General features: G+C 36.3%; 1 protein-coding gene across 1 annotated transcript in view; it reads left to right on the top strand.

Annotated features, from left to right (window-relative positions):
• The window catches only part of ANKRD31 (ankyrin repeat domain 31), a 61,961-nt gene that overhangs the window by 11,680 nt on the left and 30,487 nt on the right, over positions 1-19,794 (top strand). Inside the window, 7 exon segments of the mRNA XM_050987188.1 lie at positions 3,166-3,305; positions 3,720-3,844; positions 6,896-7,075; positions 10,041-10,183; positions 12,621-12,765; positions 14,244-14,305; positions 16,895-17,054. Of these exon segments, the coding sequence (XP_050843145.1) occupies positions 3,166-3,305; positions 3,720-3,844; positions 6,896-7,075; positions 10,041-10,183; positions 12,621-12,765; positions 14,244-14,305; positions 16,895-17,054 (955 nt within the window).

Here is a 19,794-nt window from a genome sequence, read left to right as displayed (position 1 = left end):
AAATACTATTTGAGGTAGCCAAATTACTTGAAGATGGGAATCTTAGTAAAGAATAAACTAGCATCAGTAATTTTCATGTTTAAGTAATTTAAGTTGTTTTTCTTTTAAAAGTCAAGTACTGTATTTCCTGTTTGGATGTATCCATGTTATGAAAATAGCGAAGCTTGCTGGAATGGGAAATCCTAGTTAATTTGTTGACTGATGTGTAAACCTAAGCCTGGGTTTTTCAGAAACTCCTAGAATGCCTGTACATCTTCTGTGTCTCATGATCTCTCCAAAACACTTGTTATTTCATTGTCGCATATCAGTATATACCAGCCAATTCCATCTCCAGGTTCCCACTGCATCCTGTTCTACAGGCAGTGGTGTTCTGTTTTCTTTTGTCATATTCTCACTGCTGTAAATGCAAATGCTTTGCAAGTATTACAAAATAGATCACAGCTATGTCTTTCCTATAGACTAGGAAAATTATTCTGTCGGAATTTTTTGCATATTTGTAAAAAATAGAATTGTATTTAGCAAAAGCACAGTAAAAAATTAGAAGTGTATTTGTTGTGTTTAGCTCTGCCTGTCCAAGATATACTGAAAAAACTGAGGCATGTGTTTATGTTCCTGTATTTCCCTGAAGAAACCACTATGTATGGATAAAGGATGTGATCCTTCCTGTTGCTTCTTGTGCTGCGAAGGTGTTCTGTAACATGTCATTTCTATTCAGTAATACCAATGCAAAAATATGGAGGGGAGCATGAAAGAAAAGCCATAGTTTCTTCCTGTTTAGATTATAATCAGGAAAAGAGGACAGATAGGAGACATAGATTCATGCTGATGACTATATTAAGCATCTCTTGTAAACCTGAAGCCTGATTCTGTGCCCTGTAGTATATTCGAGTAATCTGGAGCTGCAAATCAGTGATCAGACATGTAAACCTGGCTATTTAAGGTAGTTATACAACCCACAAGGGCATAAAGCATCCAAAAACTAAGAGTTAATTCTGTCTTTTCCTAGCAGTATTAAATGAATATATCAGCATGTAAATGTGGCACATTAAATGTGCCAGAAAGATGGCTAATTTCAAGGTGATGAAAAGTCTGTAGGCCAGTTGTCTCAGAACCATAGCACTTTGCAAAACACTTTCAGTGATGTATTGATTTCTGAAATTTGTAGCACAGCTGTGTGAAGAATAATATATAGATTTACTCAGAATTGCAGTTAAAATTGAGAAGCAGAGTCTCGTGGAAATGGAGATCTCTAGCCTCTTATCAAACAGCAATCAACCTTATATTTGCTTTGGGCCTTTATCTGTTGTTCTTAAAGGCAGAAGGAGGCAAATTACTAAGAAAAAAACCAAACAGTTCATTTGTTAATGCCTGTTGAATTGTAGCAGTATACTGTTCACCATGTATTTTTCTTACCCTTCTTTCTTCAGAGTATTCCGGTAGTGAAACAAGTATTCAAAAGCAGAGAGTCTGTACTGACTTGTAGATGCAATCAGGATGCTGGATATGCCAGATATTTTAGTATATGGTCACTTATACAGCAAATGTGGGGTTTTTATTCTTCAAAATGTTTTCTTCTCCTTCTCTAACCCTGCTCCCATCGCAGATGTGGCTCCATAGAAAGTACAAATGTGATAGTTTTCTAAGATAATATATTTGACTTTCCCCAGCTGCCATACAATCATTAAGGTTGGGAAAGACCTTTGGGATCATCAAGTCCAATTGTCCAACCATGAACCACTGTGTTTACTCTAAGCTGTGTTCCCAAGTGCCACATTCACCGGTCTTTTGAACATTTCCAGGGGTGGTGATTCCACCACTTCCCTAGTCAGCCCTGTTCCAGTACCTAGCCACACTTCCAGTGAAAAAAGTTTTCCTCATGCTCAATCTAAGCCTTCTCTGGGACAAGTACAGGCCACTTCCCCTTGTCCTATTGCTTTTTACCTGGAAGAAGAGACCAGCCCTCACCTCATTACTAACTCTTTTTAGGTAGTTGTAGAGAGCAATAAAGGCACTGCAGGGACTCGTTTTCCTCAGGCTAAATGACCCCAGATCCCATGTTAGCATGTATTATCTTTTATACATTATGGACTCAGAGGGACCTATTCTGAGAAGGCAATTCCCCTCTTTAGTAACCCCTCTGCTAAATACGTCAATTAAAAAAATAAATCAGTGCATTCTCCATTTGTGTTTGTATTGCAAGAAAGGACTAACCAGTTTTCCCACATCATTGTGAAAGAATTTCTCTGCATATGTGCTGAGGGTGTGTCCTAAAAGCTTTCAGTATTACTCAAGTATGTAATAAACTAATTAAATCCAGGTTTCAGGAGCTTGAGTGATACTTAGTAGCATGTCCCAGTCACATAGCTAAAACAGTGAATAAACTCAGCAACTCCAATTAAATGCCATGTGGTAACCTGTCTGTAGGGTGGGATTAGAGTTAAATCTCTGGTATACATGAATCATTTAGGTTCCCCTTTGCACAATTTGGGATGAGGTGAATCTCTATCACCTCAGAGTAACTCTTCCTCTTTACAAGTGGTGGGGTAATGGGGATGCCTAGTGTCATCTACATGCCTGACTTTTAGAAGGTTGAAGGTAAGTGAAGTGAATCTCAGCTGTAGTAGCTGTAGCTCAGGGATGGTATATCTTTAGAAATAACTACTCAGCTGGGAGTTACTGAACTTCAAGCGAAACATGGATCTCACCTTGCGTAAATTTTTAGGCTTCTGCAGCTGTGAGATAGTATGGGCTATCTTAAGATGTCTTAAGCATCATCTTATTTTTTAGGACAGGAGCTCGTGTCCATAGGAAACTGAAATTAATATGTTGTCATTTCAAATGTCCAATCAAATAACTTTCAGATAGAACAACTTTTGTTTGCTGTCATCCAGCCTAGATTTATATTTTAAGTTGGGACTCTGAGTAGCCCAATTCTTTTGGTTAATTCTGCCAGGAGTACATTGCAAGGCATACTACTTCAGGATTGCCTCTCCAGCCAGCCTCTGTCTTTCATACCTGTAGAGTTCCAGTTATTCACTTAAGCAATCCCTCAATTCTCTGTGGGCATACAATTGAAAAAAGAGTGTTCTTGGAGCTCTATTATATACAGCCGTTGTTTTAACTTCATGTCTGCCAGTTGCTTTTAATATTTCTTTTTTGTCACAGCCTGTGGGTGGTCAGCAGAGAGAGGAAGAAGTAATGTCACATTTCTTGGATGCCACCTTTAGTGAAAAACAAACTGGTGAGGGACATTCATGTTCAGTGGAGCCTGCAGCATGTGCAGAAACAGCCCAAACAACATCAAGGTACGTGAGACCTCCTCAGGAATGTACAGAGATTGTTTCTTGTCATCACCAAATATTAGAAGAAACAGCAGGAGTGTCTCACAGTGGCAGTATAAAAAGAAACAAAGCTAAGCATTTCAAGTATGAGAAATTTATGCATAATAATTCTTAAATTATTTTATATATATTAATGTAATAGATAAAATGCATGTGGAGTACTCATTTGTCATTTGAATGACTGTAAATGATCAAAGAGAAGGATTTCTACCCTTTATTTAAAGATCTGATTCTCTCCTGATCTACTCCTGATTCAGTACTACCTAAGTTAGCCTGCTATTACAGAGTTCCTTTTGAAATCAAATGTATTCATATTCTTAGCTCTACTTGATTTATATAGAGAATATTATTGTTGATTCTAAGCAAATCTCTTGTCAGTAAAATTCAGAAATCTTCTGAAGACAAGCAGGATCTAGAAGCCATCATATGGCAAGAAATACTTCTTAACGAGTATGCAGAAGCTAATCAGAGGAGAAGGAGCAAGAGAATTGACAACAAACGGAGTAAGATACTCTATGATTTTATCATACAAATTATTATTTGAATAACTGTACTGAATGAAATATAATTCGTAATTTTTCCAATATATTGCGGCATGGTTTTCTTTAAAAAATATGGTATAGACATTCATTTTAATAAATAAAGGTATTAATAATTTCCCTTCTTCTGTAAACCTATATTAGCAACCTAACAGTTAACTTGTTTGTATAAGAATCATTAAGAGTTCTTCAGAATGCAATTTTTATTAGTGTTTTATATGAAAAGAATATGGTGTGTACGAAGAGAATTGTTTTTGTGCAGAGTGAAAAGGTAGATCCTGAGCTACACTTGTTTATCCTTCTGCCATTTAGTGTTCTGTGTACAAAATCATAGTCAGAGCAGTGCCATCCTCAAGAATTGACCTATACAAAACGGTTTATTCTGTTTTGAATGCCTGCTGTTGTTACCCCGTCTACAGGAGTATCGGGCCTTTACTACCACAGACCACTCTTTTGAAGTATTTTTATTTGGAATATTCTTTTTTAGAGAGACAGATTGCTAATTTTAATCCTTTGAAGGTACATGCTGAGAAGTTCTTCACCTTGCAGAGGAATTTTGTGGGACCATAGAGAATTTCCTACCTTAAGTGTTCACTTCAGCACCTTTAAGATTAGGTCTTTTCTGTTGGGTTTTTTGATTTTTTTGTTTTGTTTTGTTTTGTTTTTTGTTTAAGTCCACTCAGGGTTTTTCCATTTACTTACAATCATTTAAACATCTTACAAAGTTTGTAAGTATTTGAATTGCAACAGCTATGTTACAGATCTTAAAAAACATGAAGCAGTCCACCTCCAGTTAACAGGATTTAATTCTCTTTTGCTGGATTTTAATTATTCACAGTGGAAGTACCATTTTGATGAGATTTAAAGTTGAATGACTAACTGCTTATCTATTTCAAATCAATTTGCTATTTTCCACTCAATAAACAAGTTACTGGTTCTTTAGCATGGTGGCCTCAGAAAGAGTTGTACTGTCTATAGAGGTAGCTTCATAGTAAACCAATAGTAGCAAGCTTACCTCCCTTTCACATCAGACTTTTTAGAGAGCCTATGAGTCATCTTAGTTTGGTAATTCACTCTAAAAACTGCCCCATAATAAGTTTTGGGTTGGGTCTGCATGTGTCACCTGTTTTGCACAAGGTCAGGTGCATGGAAAGCTCTAAGGAAGGCAAGTGGAAGTAATGGGAAATAGATCCCTTCAAGGAAGGTTTTAATGAGGTAAAGTGTAACATAAAACTGCACATGATTCTGTTTGTGTCTGTGCAGTTTAATCCCTCCTGAACTGCTTGGCTGGTTCAGACCAGCTTTGCTAGTGACTGCTTGTCTTAAATGATTGACGTCTCATAGGGCTGGACAGTGGAGAAGGATTGTGTTCTTAGTTGAAAAATCTACTCAGAGTCAATAATTTAAGAATGTTTGGAATTAGTCCAAGCTCACAGAGTATCACAATGCACAAAACATCAGGCTGTGTGAGTTACAGCTCTAGAAGAACTATGGGTTTTAAGGTATATTTCTGGTAATGCCAGATTGATTTTTGCCTTTTTTGTTTTATGTATTCTCTATATTCTTTACACATATATATGTAGCTCTGTAGCCCATTATTGTATTCATAGTTAGTCCCTCTACTTTTCCCTACCTTTTCCCTACCATGATAGGCAGAAAGACAAAACACATTCCAAAGGGTCCAGGCTGGGGGTCTAAGGCCCCTATCCTATCTTGGCTCTTCCTGGGAGCCAAGGTTGAAACCAGCTATTTGAGACACATTTTCGTAAACAAAGTTTAGCTCCTATCTGAGGTGGGAGGAGTCAGAAAACTGGGGGGAAATTGCCTCACCACTTATGTGTCTAATTGAGGATTTTTGTCAGTTTTGTTTATTTGCAAAACTTATAAAATTGTCTTCACCCCGTGTGGAGATGTACATTTTCCATATCTGGCCCTGGAGGCCTCCAATAAAGACCAGCCTTTATATTATCTCCTATACTAATATTGCCTTGGAATTATGTTTTTTCATTTCTAGTTTCTTTAAGGCACACCTGCTACAGCTTATGGAGAGGAGCAATGTATATAGTCCTAGGAGTTTTTATAAGTAGATTAATTAATGGCCTAGGCCTGCACTATGCTTATCTTCAAACAATTCTCGTGGTCTTTCTTCCCTTCTTTATTACCTGCTTGTTTTTAATCAGAGGCAGTAGCCAGGATGCTCTTCCCAACAGTTTTAATGGATGTTGGAATGGCAGTGCTGGTGAAGTACAGAGCAGCTCATCTGTGTATTGGAAATAATTTAAGCCAAGCTGAAAAGTGTGATGACTGCATAATGGGAGATAGTGTTTGTGTTGTTAAATACTAAAGTAAATATTGAAAACAGTCTCTTTTAAATTTTACTTTTACATTAAGACCTCATATTCACCTTTAATTCATTGCAGAAATGAGTGAGCTGGTTGTGAAATAATGAGAAAAGATAACCTGATGGAGTAATCTCAATCCTAGTGTAAATACTTGCTCACAAAGCAGAGGCTTTAAAAGACAGATGAATAAAAAATAATGGTTGATAAATTTTACTTTTAAGAAAAGTTAATTATTGACTAATAGTTATTGAAATGGTCACCTTATTGTGATTTGAATGCAGAATAGTGATTTTATTATCCATTGGGAAGCAATGCACCTTGCAAAAATGTCATTAGAAAAGAAAAAGTCTGAAGTTAAAACACTTCTACATACTCTTATTTCTGTGTGTTTATTTTCAGCTGGAGTTTTGTTACACTATGTAACAAAATTGTGAATTTTAAATTCATAGTGAATTTACACTATGTAAATTCACTATGACATCTTTTATTAAATGGCTTTATTACTCAATTTGTGATTTTTTTTTTTTTGACGTTTTCCTTTTTACTAGATTGACTGTCTTACAAAGATTTGTTTCTTCAGGAAGCTTGTTTACCAACTTTGATATGAAGTCAAACCAAGGTAAGAGAGAAAAGATACTTCTCTGTGCAGCAGATCTTTTACGTTATTTTTCAGGACGAGAAGCCTTTGGTAGGAATTCCATAAATCCAGCTCGCCCCCTTTCACTTTCAAAAATCCACAGGAGGAATGCGTATGGTGAGAACTTACTACATAGAGCTGTTACTCACCAAGACATAAACCTTGTACGTAGGATAATAAAAGCCGGTGGAAATGTAAATGCTCAGGATTATGCTGGTAAGTTGCAATTGTACTAAAATACTATTCTCAGTACAAGTACCTGCCTATAACTAATAAAAGCATATATTATGAGTTTGTGCAGTGGACAAGACTGTAAGTTTGTAACTGGTCAGCTGACTATTAAATTTTATTATTAAATTTAAAGTTATTATTAGAATTTAATTTATTTATTTATAAATTTATAAATTTAATTATAATTAAAATTAAATATACTATTATGGTTTTATTGGTTTAACTTTGTACTTGTTAATGGGTAAACATGTAGATCTAGTTAAAAAAGTATACAAGAAAAGAAGATTTTGAGGGAGAAGCTAAGAACTTGAAAAAGTTGCAAAGAGATGCAGTTAGGTTTACTGGGTCTATTAGGTGCCTTAGTTCAATGATTCCATGCATGGTAATCACAAAACAGTCATTAAATACAGTTGATTAAATAATCACCTTCATAGGTCCTAAAGTTGGGGATATTTTTTGTCCATTTCAGGGGCATCAAGATACAAATTTTCTTGTTAAATTTTTCAGGAACTCTGATTTCACCCTTTACATTTTGAGAGAATTTAAGAATGGCTTTGAATTTTTAAAGTTGTGATTACTTTGTGTTTTCCCTTTTTTTTTTTTTCTTTGTCTTGGGCAGGGAACAAAGTCTTGATAAAAAAAAGAGGTGCCATCTGTTAATGTTTTGATTCAAGCAATTTGCCTTGTTCGGTTTTGTGGGTGTTACTCTGTGTCAATGACTTCACTACACCTTAATTATTACTTGGTTGTTTCAAATATAAGACTGTTCCTAATCTGCACTTCTCTGTCTCATCCATTAGTCTCTGAAAAATTTCCCTAACAGAAAAAGAAAATTGTTTCAGACAGCTAGCTCTTTGGCTAGAAAACTTCATTCTTACAGTCTTTCCATATTGTGCTTTCACAACTGTCCTGTGGGAAAGAAAAAAACCACATTCTGCAGTTTTAGGCGATTGTATAACACAGGCTTATAACCTGAATTAAGGTTGAAATTCTCTGTCTACTGGAATATATTGAGAGGTAGATTTGGTCAGCAGCAAATCTCAGACTTCTACAGCAAAGGCATTTGAGCTAACAGAGTGACTTGTAATATGTACTAATGTATGCTGGAGGCAGAGGAGAAAATATTTTGTGGTGGGGTTCAAAGCCCTGTGTTGAAATCTGAGAAGTGCTGATAGTGTGGGTTCAGCTGCAGCCACAGTAGGCAGGTGTACTAAAGTGCAATGGCTCTAGATTTTGGGGTCACAGCTGCTTCCTTTTTCTGCCTTTGCGTATTTTGCTAGGCCATCATTTTTTCATCCCCTCAGATTCTGGCTGCTGGTTCTTTTGGTGCAAAAGGAGCAGAGCTGTACAAAATATCTTTTAGTTGTACTCCTTGAAGAGATAAGAGGTTGACCTGGCCCTGCTTCTTTTGTTTTCAGTGAGGCAAGTGTAATTAGAAAGACATAACAGACTTATGTCATTTTGGCATCTTGGTTTCTTTGGATCATTGTTCTGAATATTATTTTCTGCCTCTATGTCTGTTCTCCTTCTTTAAAGCTTCCCCCCAATGATTATCCATATCTTAGCCTAGTATTTTTTCCTTATTCCTATGCTATGGTACTCTGCTTCAGTACCTTACTGAGTTTTTGGGATCTTCTGTCACTTGTTTTGTTTTGGGGGCTTTTTGTCCTTTTTATTTCCTGGACATCATCATGTAGGATAATGTGCCAGCATAATAAAGATACTGTCTTGTGCTCTAAATTTGAGTCTTGACTCACAGTGTCCTGAGGGACCTGAGAAACAGTTACACTGAAACTTGTGTTTTTTCTTGATTTGGAGTATACACAGTGTCCTTGCTAATCTAATCTAATGTTGCTAATCTCTAGCGAATATTAATTGAATGTGTGGCAGTTTCAGTTTTTTCAAGTCTCATTACTAGATCAAGTAGAGGATACTTTTTACTGAGGGAGAAATTAGTACATTCCCCTAAATGCAAATTTTTGTTAACTCTTTAATAGATTTCATAACAAACCTGGTTACTAGGAACATACAATATTCAGGGTTGGGTTGTGTATAAAAGAGCCTCGAGAGTTTCTCCCTAGTGACATTAAGATAATTTTCCTTAATGGATCTGAAATAATCTTACTAAGCTTTATTAATACACATATTTAGTATGTGAATTAGGCCCTGACAAACTTCTAATAATGGAAAATTGTTGAAGATTAGGACTATGCATCAAAGTGATCTTCTGAAAGTCATGTTAGTTTCAGAGCTGGAAGTTAGAAAGTGGAAAATCCTCTATGTGTTTCCTTTATGTCTCCCACCCTGCATGTTTAAGGACCTGATGCAGGTTATACTAAATCCAGTTCAAAGACTTACATTCCATGTTTTTCCTAAACAGCTCCTTCATAGAGTAGAATTCATGTGATATCTTGGGTTTTTTCCATTTACCTGAATATGGAATTTTACTAGGGATTTTCATTTATTTGAACACTCAAACAATTCTTGGATGGCCTTACAAACATTTTTGTTTGGTAGTAAATAATTAATGTCTTTATTTTGTCACTTGTTTCTTACTAACCCTCTTCAGCATAGCCATGTAAATAAAAGAGTGCAGTGAAAAACTACCTTGTCCTTGAAATAGCATATATGTTTTATTCCAGAAGAAGTTACTAAAATATGGGATTAATAATTTTTATTCTCTCCTTTCATAACAGAACTATCAAATCTAAAACTAATGTTGTTACAGCAGCATCTACTTCCGCAGTAGGTGCAAATTTTGCAAAAGCATGAGATCTCCCAGCACTTGTGACATTCTCGTAAACATTTCTTCATACACCTTACTGGAACGCATCAGTTTTTACCATTTCAGAATACTCTGTGAAGTCTTCATCAGAGAGACAACCTAAAAGTGACATAAATTTCTAGAATTTTTTTCACCTGAATGTTATATACATGGTTTTTTTTGTAGGCTTGACTGCGCTACATATAGCAAGTGTGGAAGGCTTTTATGGGATAGCAAATCTGCTTTTGAAAGCAGGAGCTGATGTTAATGCTGCACAAAAGGAACAAATAACACCCTTGCAAGATGCAGTTAAGGAAGGCCATTATGAGGTATATCTGAATTGAACACAAAGTGTGATTTAGCAATAGAAGTTATTGTTGAATCTAGAAGGTCACATGTTTTTGTACAGGGCTGGTCTTTTTAGATTATAGGTAAATTCAGGAGCTTGTAAGTCCTCTCTGCCTGGTTTCTTTTTAGACTACTCCATGCTTCACAAGATTTGTCCAAAAGGAGAATTTTTTTCTGACTGTTTCAATGGTTGTGCTACTGAGAAGTAGATTGCTCCTGTTTAATACTACTTCATTCACTGATTTTGTAATCACCCTGCAGAGTAACTTCTGATTTGAGCTGTCTTCTGGACTATTATAATGGCATTTTTTTCATGATTTAGGAGTCATGGATATTTGGCAGGTCATCACAGTCATGCATGCCCATGTGTTAACACAGAACAGGGAGGATTATATATATAAGACAGCCTTATATTTTGTAGGGTCTTAAACTGAACTCTAACTGAATAGTCAGTTTGATTTAATGGTAAAATTTCTTACCAAATGCAATGTTTTCATAAGCCTTCATAAGAATTCCTGATTATCTTTCAGTCTGGCAGTGGTCACCTCCACCTCTCTGTGCATGTTCCTAGGGTGGCCCAAGTTTGTGTAGGAGTTTTGTGTGTCCCTTTTATCTGCTGGCAGGTTTTTTTCTATAGACCTGCATATATGCTGCCTAATTCTTACTGATTACCAGATTTTAAAGGTTTTTTTTGGGAAGTCGGGAGTAAGTTTTGTTCCTGAACATTTGGTCTTCTTCACAGCTGAGATGAGACTTACTTTGTTTCTCTTGGAAGAGAAACAAAGTAAGTCTCTGGAGCAAAGGGGAAAGGTGGACTTCTGGTTAATAATTTTTTCTGAGACTTGAGAGCCCCAAGAATAAATTGCTGCTTGTGCATGACAGACTGTTCCAGGTTAATGAAATATTTCAGGGTTTTGTGACTGTACCTAAGATGGGTACATGGGTACAACCTATCCCCATAGTTGTGGATGAAGGACTCTGCGTCTCTGCAAGTAATACTTAGAGGCCAGCAACTTGAGTGATATTGGAAGAACACTGATCTCAACTATGTCACTTGAGGCATACCAAGATCATTCAGCACAGAGCTGAGTTAAAGTTAACCAAGCTGGTATATCCAGAAAGAATGGTACTACATGCTGGTGCTGTATTTACTCATTGCTCTGTTTACTCAGTAGCAGTAAAACTGTCTTACTGTAGTGGTCTGTCACATTCTATTTTTTGGTTTTTGACTAGCAACAAAATAGTGATAGTGATTCAGTAATATGACTTTCAGTAACATGGTATTTGTAGTGGCGTTTTTCAAAGCTACCTTCTCTGTGTAAAGTCTTTATTGTGGTTTGGAAACACAGCTTTTGACTACTTTATCATTTTCTGTACTTGCAATAGGCGAAATCAATTTATTTCAGAAAAAACAGTAGAAATTATTTTATAGTGGTCAAGTTAAAGGGGAGAGCACCCATGAGGTGATGCTCTCAATGATCCTGTTTTGGAAGAAGTCTTCTCAGTGTTACTGATTGAAAAAATGTAAAGACTTGGGACAGCTTGTGAAACTGGAAAGGGCTTTTGCTGCCAACTGAACCCTTTTTATTTTCCTCTCTTGTTAGGAGAATGTATGAGTTAGGAAAATTTCATTAACAATTTTCTCATTAGCAATCTGGTTAGAAGTAATGAGGGATCTGAACATGAAGGTGAAGGATGTGAGTCAAATTCAGTCTGAAATGATAATCGATGCTGGAGAAATAAATATAGAGGTACAAGTAAAATCACACTAATGCTGGAATAAGATTGCAGTTACTCATAGAAATGAAATAACCAGACTGTAAATTTCCCATGTCTTAAAAAAATATTTTGCAAAGTATTTTGATTGAACATTTTGCTAATAGTAATTTCTGGAGTAACAATAGATTCAGGCTTTGTATTTGTACAAAAATCATAATGCTGTTAGCAAGACCATCCGAGTTTGGTTTTTTTGAGCAGATATATGTTGTACATCAGAAATAGCTGTCAAAACTTCCCTTGCAGTCACAGCAGTCACAATTGACACATCTAAAACACAGTTTACTTTCTCCTAAAGTAAATATATCCATATTGTAGATGGATAAGCTGACTCAAACCCTAAAATCACCTCTTATTTTCTGCCAATGAAGAGCTATGGGAGGATGAATCCTACCCTGTGTTTTGAGAGACCTTATTTTAATGGCATCAGGTTAATAACTCAACAATTTATAAAAATAATAGAACTATAGCATAATGATACATCTAGGGGAATGCATCATTATGCATGCTTAGTGTGTATGAACTAAAAGAGAGATTCGATTTTAGTTGCTCGTGTTGTCAAGTGTAAGAGAGAGAAGCCTATATAAGGATTCTGAAAAATACTATCAGAAAAGAAATTATCTGAAAAACTTATTTTTCTAGATGGCAAACTTATTACTTTGGTATGGAGCTGATCCCTTATTAAAAAATCAGATGGGAAGGTGTGCATTAGAAGAAGCTTCTGACCCATCTATGGTGAAACTTCTTAAAAGTTATGTGGCGAAATCCAGAAGATACTCAGTAGCAGGTAGGAAAGAATTACTCTGACATAGCGTCACTGCTAAATGGAGAAATTTAGAACATCTGCTGAATTATCTTTCCTTAATTACTGCTAGTACCTCTATGGCCTTCATTGTCTGATGCCTTGAGTTAACACTGAGCACTCCTTACCATCAACAGTTGCTGTACATTAACAAAGTGTAAATGTCCAGCTCTTTCTTGGGCTGGAGTTACCTTTAAATTTGAAATGAGGATGTGGAGCACAATAGTTATCTATATAAATGGAAGATGCAGCATTGCTTGACTTGCTGATGGATGAGATATGGTTTAGAGGTAGAGATGAAATTCGGTTTTAAAGTGGCATGAAGTCTGAATTTTGAAGGATTCATAGGATAAAAAATGGGAAACTACTGTTAGATCTAGAACTTAGGGGTTGCTAAGCCTTAATTGCTGATAGGGTTGGGTACAGAAAAATATTACTGTAGGTAATAGTTAGTGAGTTTGTAAGGAAAAAGTTGGATTAGAGCTAGCAATTGTCTAAAGAGGGAGTTGGGTCTTGTACATTCTTGGGAGCTGGTGAAATTGTGAAGAAAGTTTGGAGGAGGCAGTTTGATCAGAAGCAGGTACAAGGTAAGCCTTGTTTACACCTAGGATCAAGACCATGGATGTCCATGGGCCAGTGTGGGCTGTCATATGTGTAAGTCAGAAGGAGTCCCAATTCCTCAGGCTGTTATCCATTACTGCTTTTCCACATGGCTGGCAATAAAGCTTTAACATGTAGTCCAGGGATAATCAAGAGACTTCAGACAGGCAATTTTTTCATCTCTTCTTTCAGTTGTGAGCAGGGACATTGGAATCAGACAAACCCTGTCTATTAATGCATGACTCTGTAGCTAATGTCACTGCCACAATTCTGGGTTTTTCAGTAAAGGGATGGTTTGGATATCCCCAGCCCTTCTGGCGTCAGATGGCATTCACCTTTTTCTGAGAAAGGAAGAAGGTCTTTGCTCATAAGTTAGCAGGGCTCATTGATAGAGCTCAAAACTAGACTTGAAGGGAGACTGAGATAATATCAGGCTTGCCCCTGAGAAGCTGTCAGGTGACATGAAGATTAGATAGATGGGGTGCTAGTGAGACCTCTCAGCCTCCTGCTCTGAGATTCTTTGGGTCTCCTGAAGCACACTTCAGGTCTTATAGAGAGGAGCCAGGGGTTATACTAAGTTTCAGAAAGAATTGCTCAGGACACTAACCATCAAGAAAATTTGAAACATGATTTGAACAGGATGCTGCTTGCAACAAAATTAGACTCCAAAATCTGATAAAATATTTTATATCTTCATATGTTCTAGATTCCAATAAAACCCTTAGAGGCTGATAATTTTTCTTGAAAGCTAAATATTGTAAGTAATGTTACATGCAGTACTGTAGACTTAAGACAGTATATATGTAAAATAAATTATGATTTTTTCATTTCTGTTTTTTTTCTGTCTTTCATTTTCATTTCAGGTGGAGATGATTCAAAGAACACGTTAAATAGTCAGTGTGTAGAAGATACAAACCAGAACCAGGTATATCTTTACAAAGAAATCTGATTTGATCATAAATTATTAGGAGTTTGCTGACAGTCTTCAGTAAACCAAAGCAGATGACTGTTTCTGAAGTATGTTTCAATTCCAGCACATAATGTACTAGACATGTCCAGCAGGGACTGAGAGTGATATTCAGTGTTAGGCTCATCCTTACTAGTACTTGGGGTAAGGTACAGCCTCATGAGGATGCAAAACAGAGGCAGGTTCCCATGGATAGTGGTTCTTGCTGTTTTTGCAAGTTCTGCAGAGCTAATTGCAAGAAGCCTGTTTGTACTTGGAGAAACCTTACTGAAACTGCCATTTTTTGCCTGGCTTGTAGCAGTAGGATAATTATGTCTTGCTTTGGTGTAGAGTAAATTGTCCTGAGTTTTGAGAGGAAAGGGTTGGCAATACACTGTCTTGTGTAGGGGTTGCAAAATTATTCTGGGAGGTCTCAGTAGGATGAGGGAGCTGGTGCTTCATGTGAAGACAAGACACTGTGATCAGTGGCTTGGGTCACTGTATATAGTGCAACAGCTTTTAGCATTAAGAGTTGAATTTTCTCTCTCTGTTTTCTTCCTTTTAACAATGATAACAGATAATATCTGAAATGCAGGATGTAGTGTGCATAGATACATCTTTTGGAGCTTTTGAAGTTTTATGTGGTGATGATAACTGTCCTTGTTACTCAGAGTTGTGCAGTCTATGCATCCTTTGAAATGTTATGGTGTAACAGCATCCATGGTGTATAGTCTTAGATTATACTTTAAAACATTAAATTATTGATAAAGATGGTGCTGTAAACATTTAATTATGTATACCTATTACTATAGATTTGTAACTGATAATTTCAGTAGTTGTGTCAGATGTTGCAGTGTGTGTTCTGGTTCTGTCTCCAGATATAAAGAAATCAGAAGGATAAAGCTAGATAGTCACTGACCTTTGGACCAGATGTGTTTTGAGATTACCATGAGTTAATTCTGTGAGGTTTTGATATTTTCTTTACCCTTCTTTATAATTTCCTGGAATAATTGCAGACAGGCTGGTCAGAATGTGAAACTAGAGCTCTTGTTTATGACCACAAAAGCAAGGCAGTTTTAAAGGCAGATTGTTAATTCAAACTCATTCAATTTTCAAAAATAAATATGAGTTTAAAGCACTTCAGTCATATTTACTGTTGTATTTTACCCATGAATTTTTACATTATTAGACACGTTTCTTGGTTCCTCAGATTCTTGGTACTGTTAGTTATATGGCCTGTTTTGGAGATAGAATCAAATGCAAGTGTACTTTAACATGATAATACTGGAGCATCAAAGGAAATTTTGCTACATGTGAACAAAACACACACAAAAAAAAATTGGTGGAAAACAAAGTAATAAAGCTCTTAGGAACTTTTCTCTGAAGACAGAAAAGTAAAAAATAAAACAACAAGATCAAAAAAAAGCTATTCTTATTGCAGAGGCTACAACAAAGAGTAAAACTATTCAGAAATAATATGTCATATGGACCTCAAGTATAGTTCCCTCTACAATCCAAGGAGCTTTACAGAAAGCATATTTTCCTCACGGCGGACCTAATGAAATGGGCCAGACTATTGCTGTATCTGTTCATAGCTGTTGCATCCCACTTAATGTTGTAGGGAAACTGAGCTGTCAGGTGGTATTGCAACAGGAATTTGATGAAGCAATGGTGCAGTGAAAATTCATTTGCAGAGCAAAAGGGCAGCACTAGTGGAAGCTCAGCAACTTCTTTGTAAAAGGGAGGAGATCACCAATTTGTGTTATCTCACATCTATGGTTTCTTGAGACAAAGTGTGTGCACAATATTCTCAGACTGTTTAGTGGAAAATCCTAGCTCTACAGAAATGGGGAAACTTTGAGGAGTTTTAAAAGATTTAATTCCATTATCAAACTCATAGAAGAGTGACACAAGAGATATAAGACTACACCATTCTGTCAGAAGCTAACCTATTTCTTGGTTACCTTATAAATGCTTTTCAGCATATTGGCTTTTGCCACACAATGCTGCTAATATTTCTGATACCAACCACCTATTATTTTACCCCACATGTTCTTGCTACAATGCATCTTTCACAGTACTAATTCTCCAAAGTATCTGGTCTTTTTGCAAGGCCAGAGTTTGAAATTGTTTCTAGTTCAGACTCTCACAACAATGTCATCTCTATTCCATGGCCTTTTTAAGTCAGCATACCTTATCTCAGAGTTTGCATACAGAAGTACAAGACTGTGTGAGCCTTCTGTCAGGTTTTGAGAATCCTTTACAAATCCATTTCTCACAACTGTCTAAGAGCACTTGATTCTCAGTCAATACTGATTTGTTTTGAGTTCCTCTCACAGTGTATCACAGTTTTAAAGTTATGAAAGGATGTGACAGGTATCAACACAATCTCATGCAGAGTAACAGTAGTAGCTTGAATGACAGGGATCTAAATACCTGAAGGTATGAGAACACCTTCAGAAGGATTTTTTGCAAAACTTGACAAATAAAGTATAATCTAATGTTAATGGTAATAAAACTAATGGATCAGCCCTGAGTTTAAAACTTTCTTTGCCTTTGTTTTGATAGAATTCATTACAGACACAGGAGTCAAAACCAGCATGTGCAAAACCTCAGAAGACAAGCCAAAAAGCAAAGGCAGCCTCATATTCCAGTAGCAGCAATAAGAAGCTTTCATTTTCTCAATCACAACTGAGTCAAGCATCAGAACAGCAAACATCTAAGTCAGGTGAAAAGTTAGTACTTTATAAACCAGTGGATTTTTTTTTCCAAATGTACATGAGGAAGGCTTTTTGAAATGTATGAGGGAAAGTTTGACAAGAAATATATAGCATGTTGAGCAAATACTCTAGTTAATAGCTAAATAGTTCCAGATGCTTCATTTTACAGAATGCACATTTTGTTTATGTTACATTCATCAGTCTTTCAGCATTGTGGTTGAGGGGATGCAGGATCATAAATGAGAACTTCAAGCTTATCCTTACCTAAGTATGTTACATAAACAGCAGTTTAAAATAACATTTGATTGGTCTTTGCTTAACTGTTTTACATGTCACAGATGAAAGAACAGGAGTCTCCATATATTTGGCACAAAAAGATCAATTTTTATTTTATAGAATATGATAATATATAGAATATAGCCTCATCAGGCACAAATCACCACAGACTCTGATTGTACTGGTACCTTTGGGTTAGCTATAGTATAGATACAGACCTACTTCCATGAGGATAAGGATCTAGCATCCTCCAGTAGTTGTATTTTATTCTGCCTACACATTCAGTTTTTTGTTTAGCATTTTCTTCCCATGGGTAAGCTTTACATTTGCATCTTGTAGCCTTATGATCACAATAGAGCCCTGCTCCAACTCATCTTAACCTCTAAACAGTTTCACTTACAGATATTTTGATGAAGCTGGCAGTCATTGTGTGTACTTTGGTTCTTTCTAGAACCAGAGAACCATGGTACTCAAGACTTGCTAAAACCAGAACTTGTAGTTCTGATAGGATCCCTCGGCTCTTAAAACCTTTCTTGCCTCCTATTTGTGCCATTGTGATTTTAAAAAGTTCTGTTTCAAACCTGTGTCTTATATTCTGGTCTTCTCTGGGATAGCATGTCGCAGGCTACTTCTTTCCTCATAAGAGATTCTTCAGGTAATATTTTATTAATAAAATTAATTGTTAGCTTCATACCAGGAGAGTGTTGCCATTTCAGAGGTGGTGCAAGAAAGTATAGCCCTTTATACAGTTAAAGGCCATAATAAATTTGTAGTCCAGGACAATGGCATTCAGATTGCTGTAGAAATAAAGTGAGAAATGTGATGATGTTTTCTGACTTGTAGAGTTTTCAGATTTTTTGCTCTCCTATACTTTTTTGTCAATAACTGGCCTTTTTATCCCTTCTGATTGCTTCTATGTCCCACTGGTCTTCCTTATATTATTCTATTATTGAATAAAAATATTTTCTTCACAAGGGACAACAGTGTCACTTTCATCTACTGTCAGTCACTTAGAAGGCTCCTAACATTTCCATTCTGCTTATACAGAAGGAAGGTACAAACAGCTTACTTCTTTTCTTATAGTTCAACATGTGGAAATAATTGCTCATAGACCCATGTGGAGGTATTGAGGGGACAATGTTCTTGAAGTTGCTGAGGTATGTCAGCCTAATCCAACCTGATTGCTAATTACGGTATTCTCTTCATTTTATCTCAGTACTGTGCTGACTAGACTTTGTATTTGCCAAGATCTGGATCATTACTTCTTGTGACCCACCTGGCAATGCATCCCACAGAGAACCAGTATTTTGCAATTCGCAAATCCATGTACCATCTTTCTTTTGTAAATGTTTCTTAACAGCCGTGAAGGAAACTGTTGTGGATGACAATTTAAGTGGAAAACTTTGCAATTATTTCTGTTCATTTGCAGCCAGTATTGCTAAGGTTCATTAGCTTAATGGGCTGTTGTGTGCCCTTTTTTTCTTCAAACTCTCTAAAAAATCCCTAGGACATTCTCCCATGAATCAAAAGGGAAGAAAAGGAAGAATCAGAAAGTGATTGCTTTGGGAATTCAGAAGCTTCTAGACAAAAGACATTATCTTATGGTAAAGTAGGTCTTGGATGAATATTTTAATAATGTGATGCCTTTGTGTGCCCTAGAATCTCAAGTTTTCATTTAAAAAAAGAAGCTCTTGAGTTTTTCTTGTTGCCAGTACAGTGTAGGCCAAACACTGTCAGTGCAAAGAGGGTTGCCTGAATGCTTTCTCACAGGTTTTAATGGCCTACAGTGAGCTCATTTAAAACCAAGATGGGTATATCTTCACTGTATGTCTCTCTCTACTGTCACTTCAGTCTGTCTTTCATGTTCTTCCAAATACTGTCTTGTATGACAAGCTCCATAGTTTACTTTGAATGAAACATAGGAAAAGCCAATTTTCTAGATGGCAGAAAGTGCCTGAAGAAAGGCAGGTATGAAGTACAGAAGATGTTTGATACTAATGGATAATTCTGACTGAAAATATTTTAGAAAAGAGCTTGTTTGGTGAGATGAGGAAGATGCAGCAACTAATTGTTCATAGGAATAAAAGGGAAAAAAACCATGGATAAGAGTTGCAGAATGCTCATTGAAAACCATAAGCTTCTGTGTTCTTTGGATAAATTACATATTTTAAAGAAATCAGGGAAAGAATATAGTAAGCTCTTAAAAAATATCTGGGTAGTATGATATTGTAATAAAAGGAACAGGAGTTTAAAAAAAATCAACATGGATGATTGCTAGAGCTTTGGAAGATTTATATATCCTGTTTCTTTAGTACCAGTTTGAAGAGGGGGTTATCCTTACTCTATACATATGATTAGTACTTTGTTAATCTCTTTTTTCTGTTGTGTGTCTTAGAATTTGGTAGATCTGTTATCTGAAGCTTCAGAATTAGAACCTCTCTGATGACTACATGATAGCATTAAAGTGAATGT

The sequence above is a fragment of the Serinus canaria genome, chromosome Z (assembly GCF_022539315.1).
Source record: "Serinus canaria isolate serCan28SL12 chromosome Z, serCan2020, whole genome shotgun sequence".
Classification (NCBI taxonomy): Eukaryota; Metazoa; Chordata; class Aves; order Passeriformes; family Fringillidae; genus Serinus; species Serinus canaria.
This window is presented reverse-complemented; position numbering and strand designations above follow the sequence as displayed.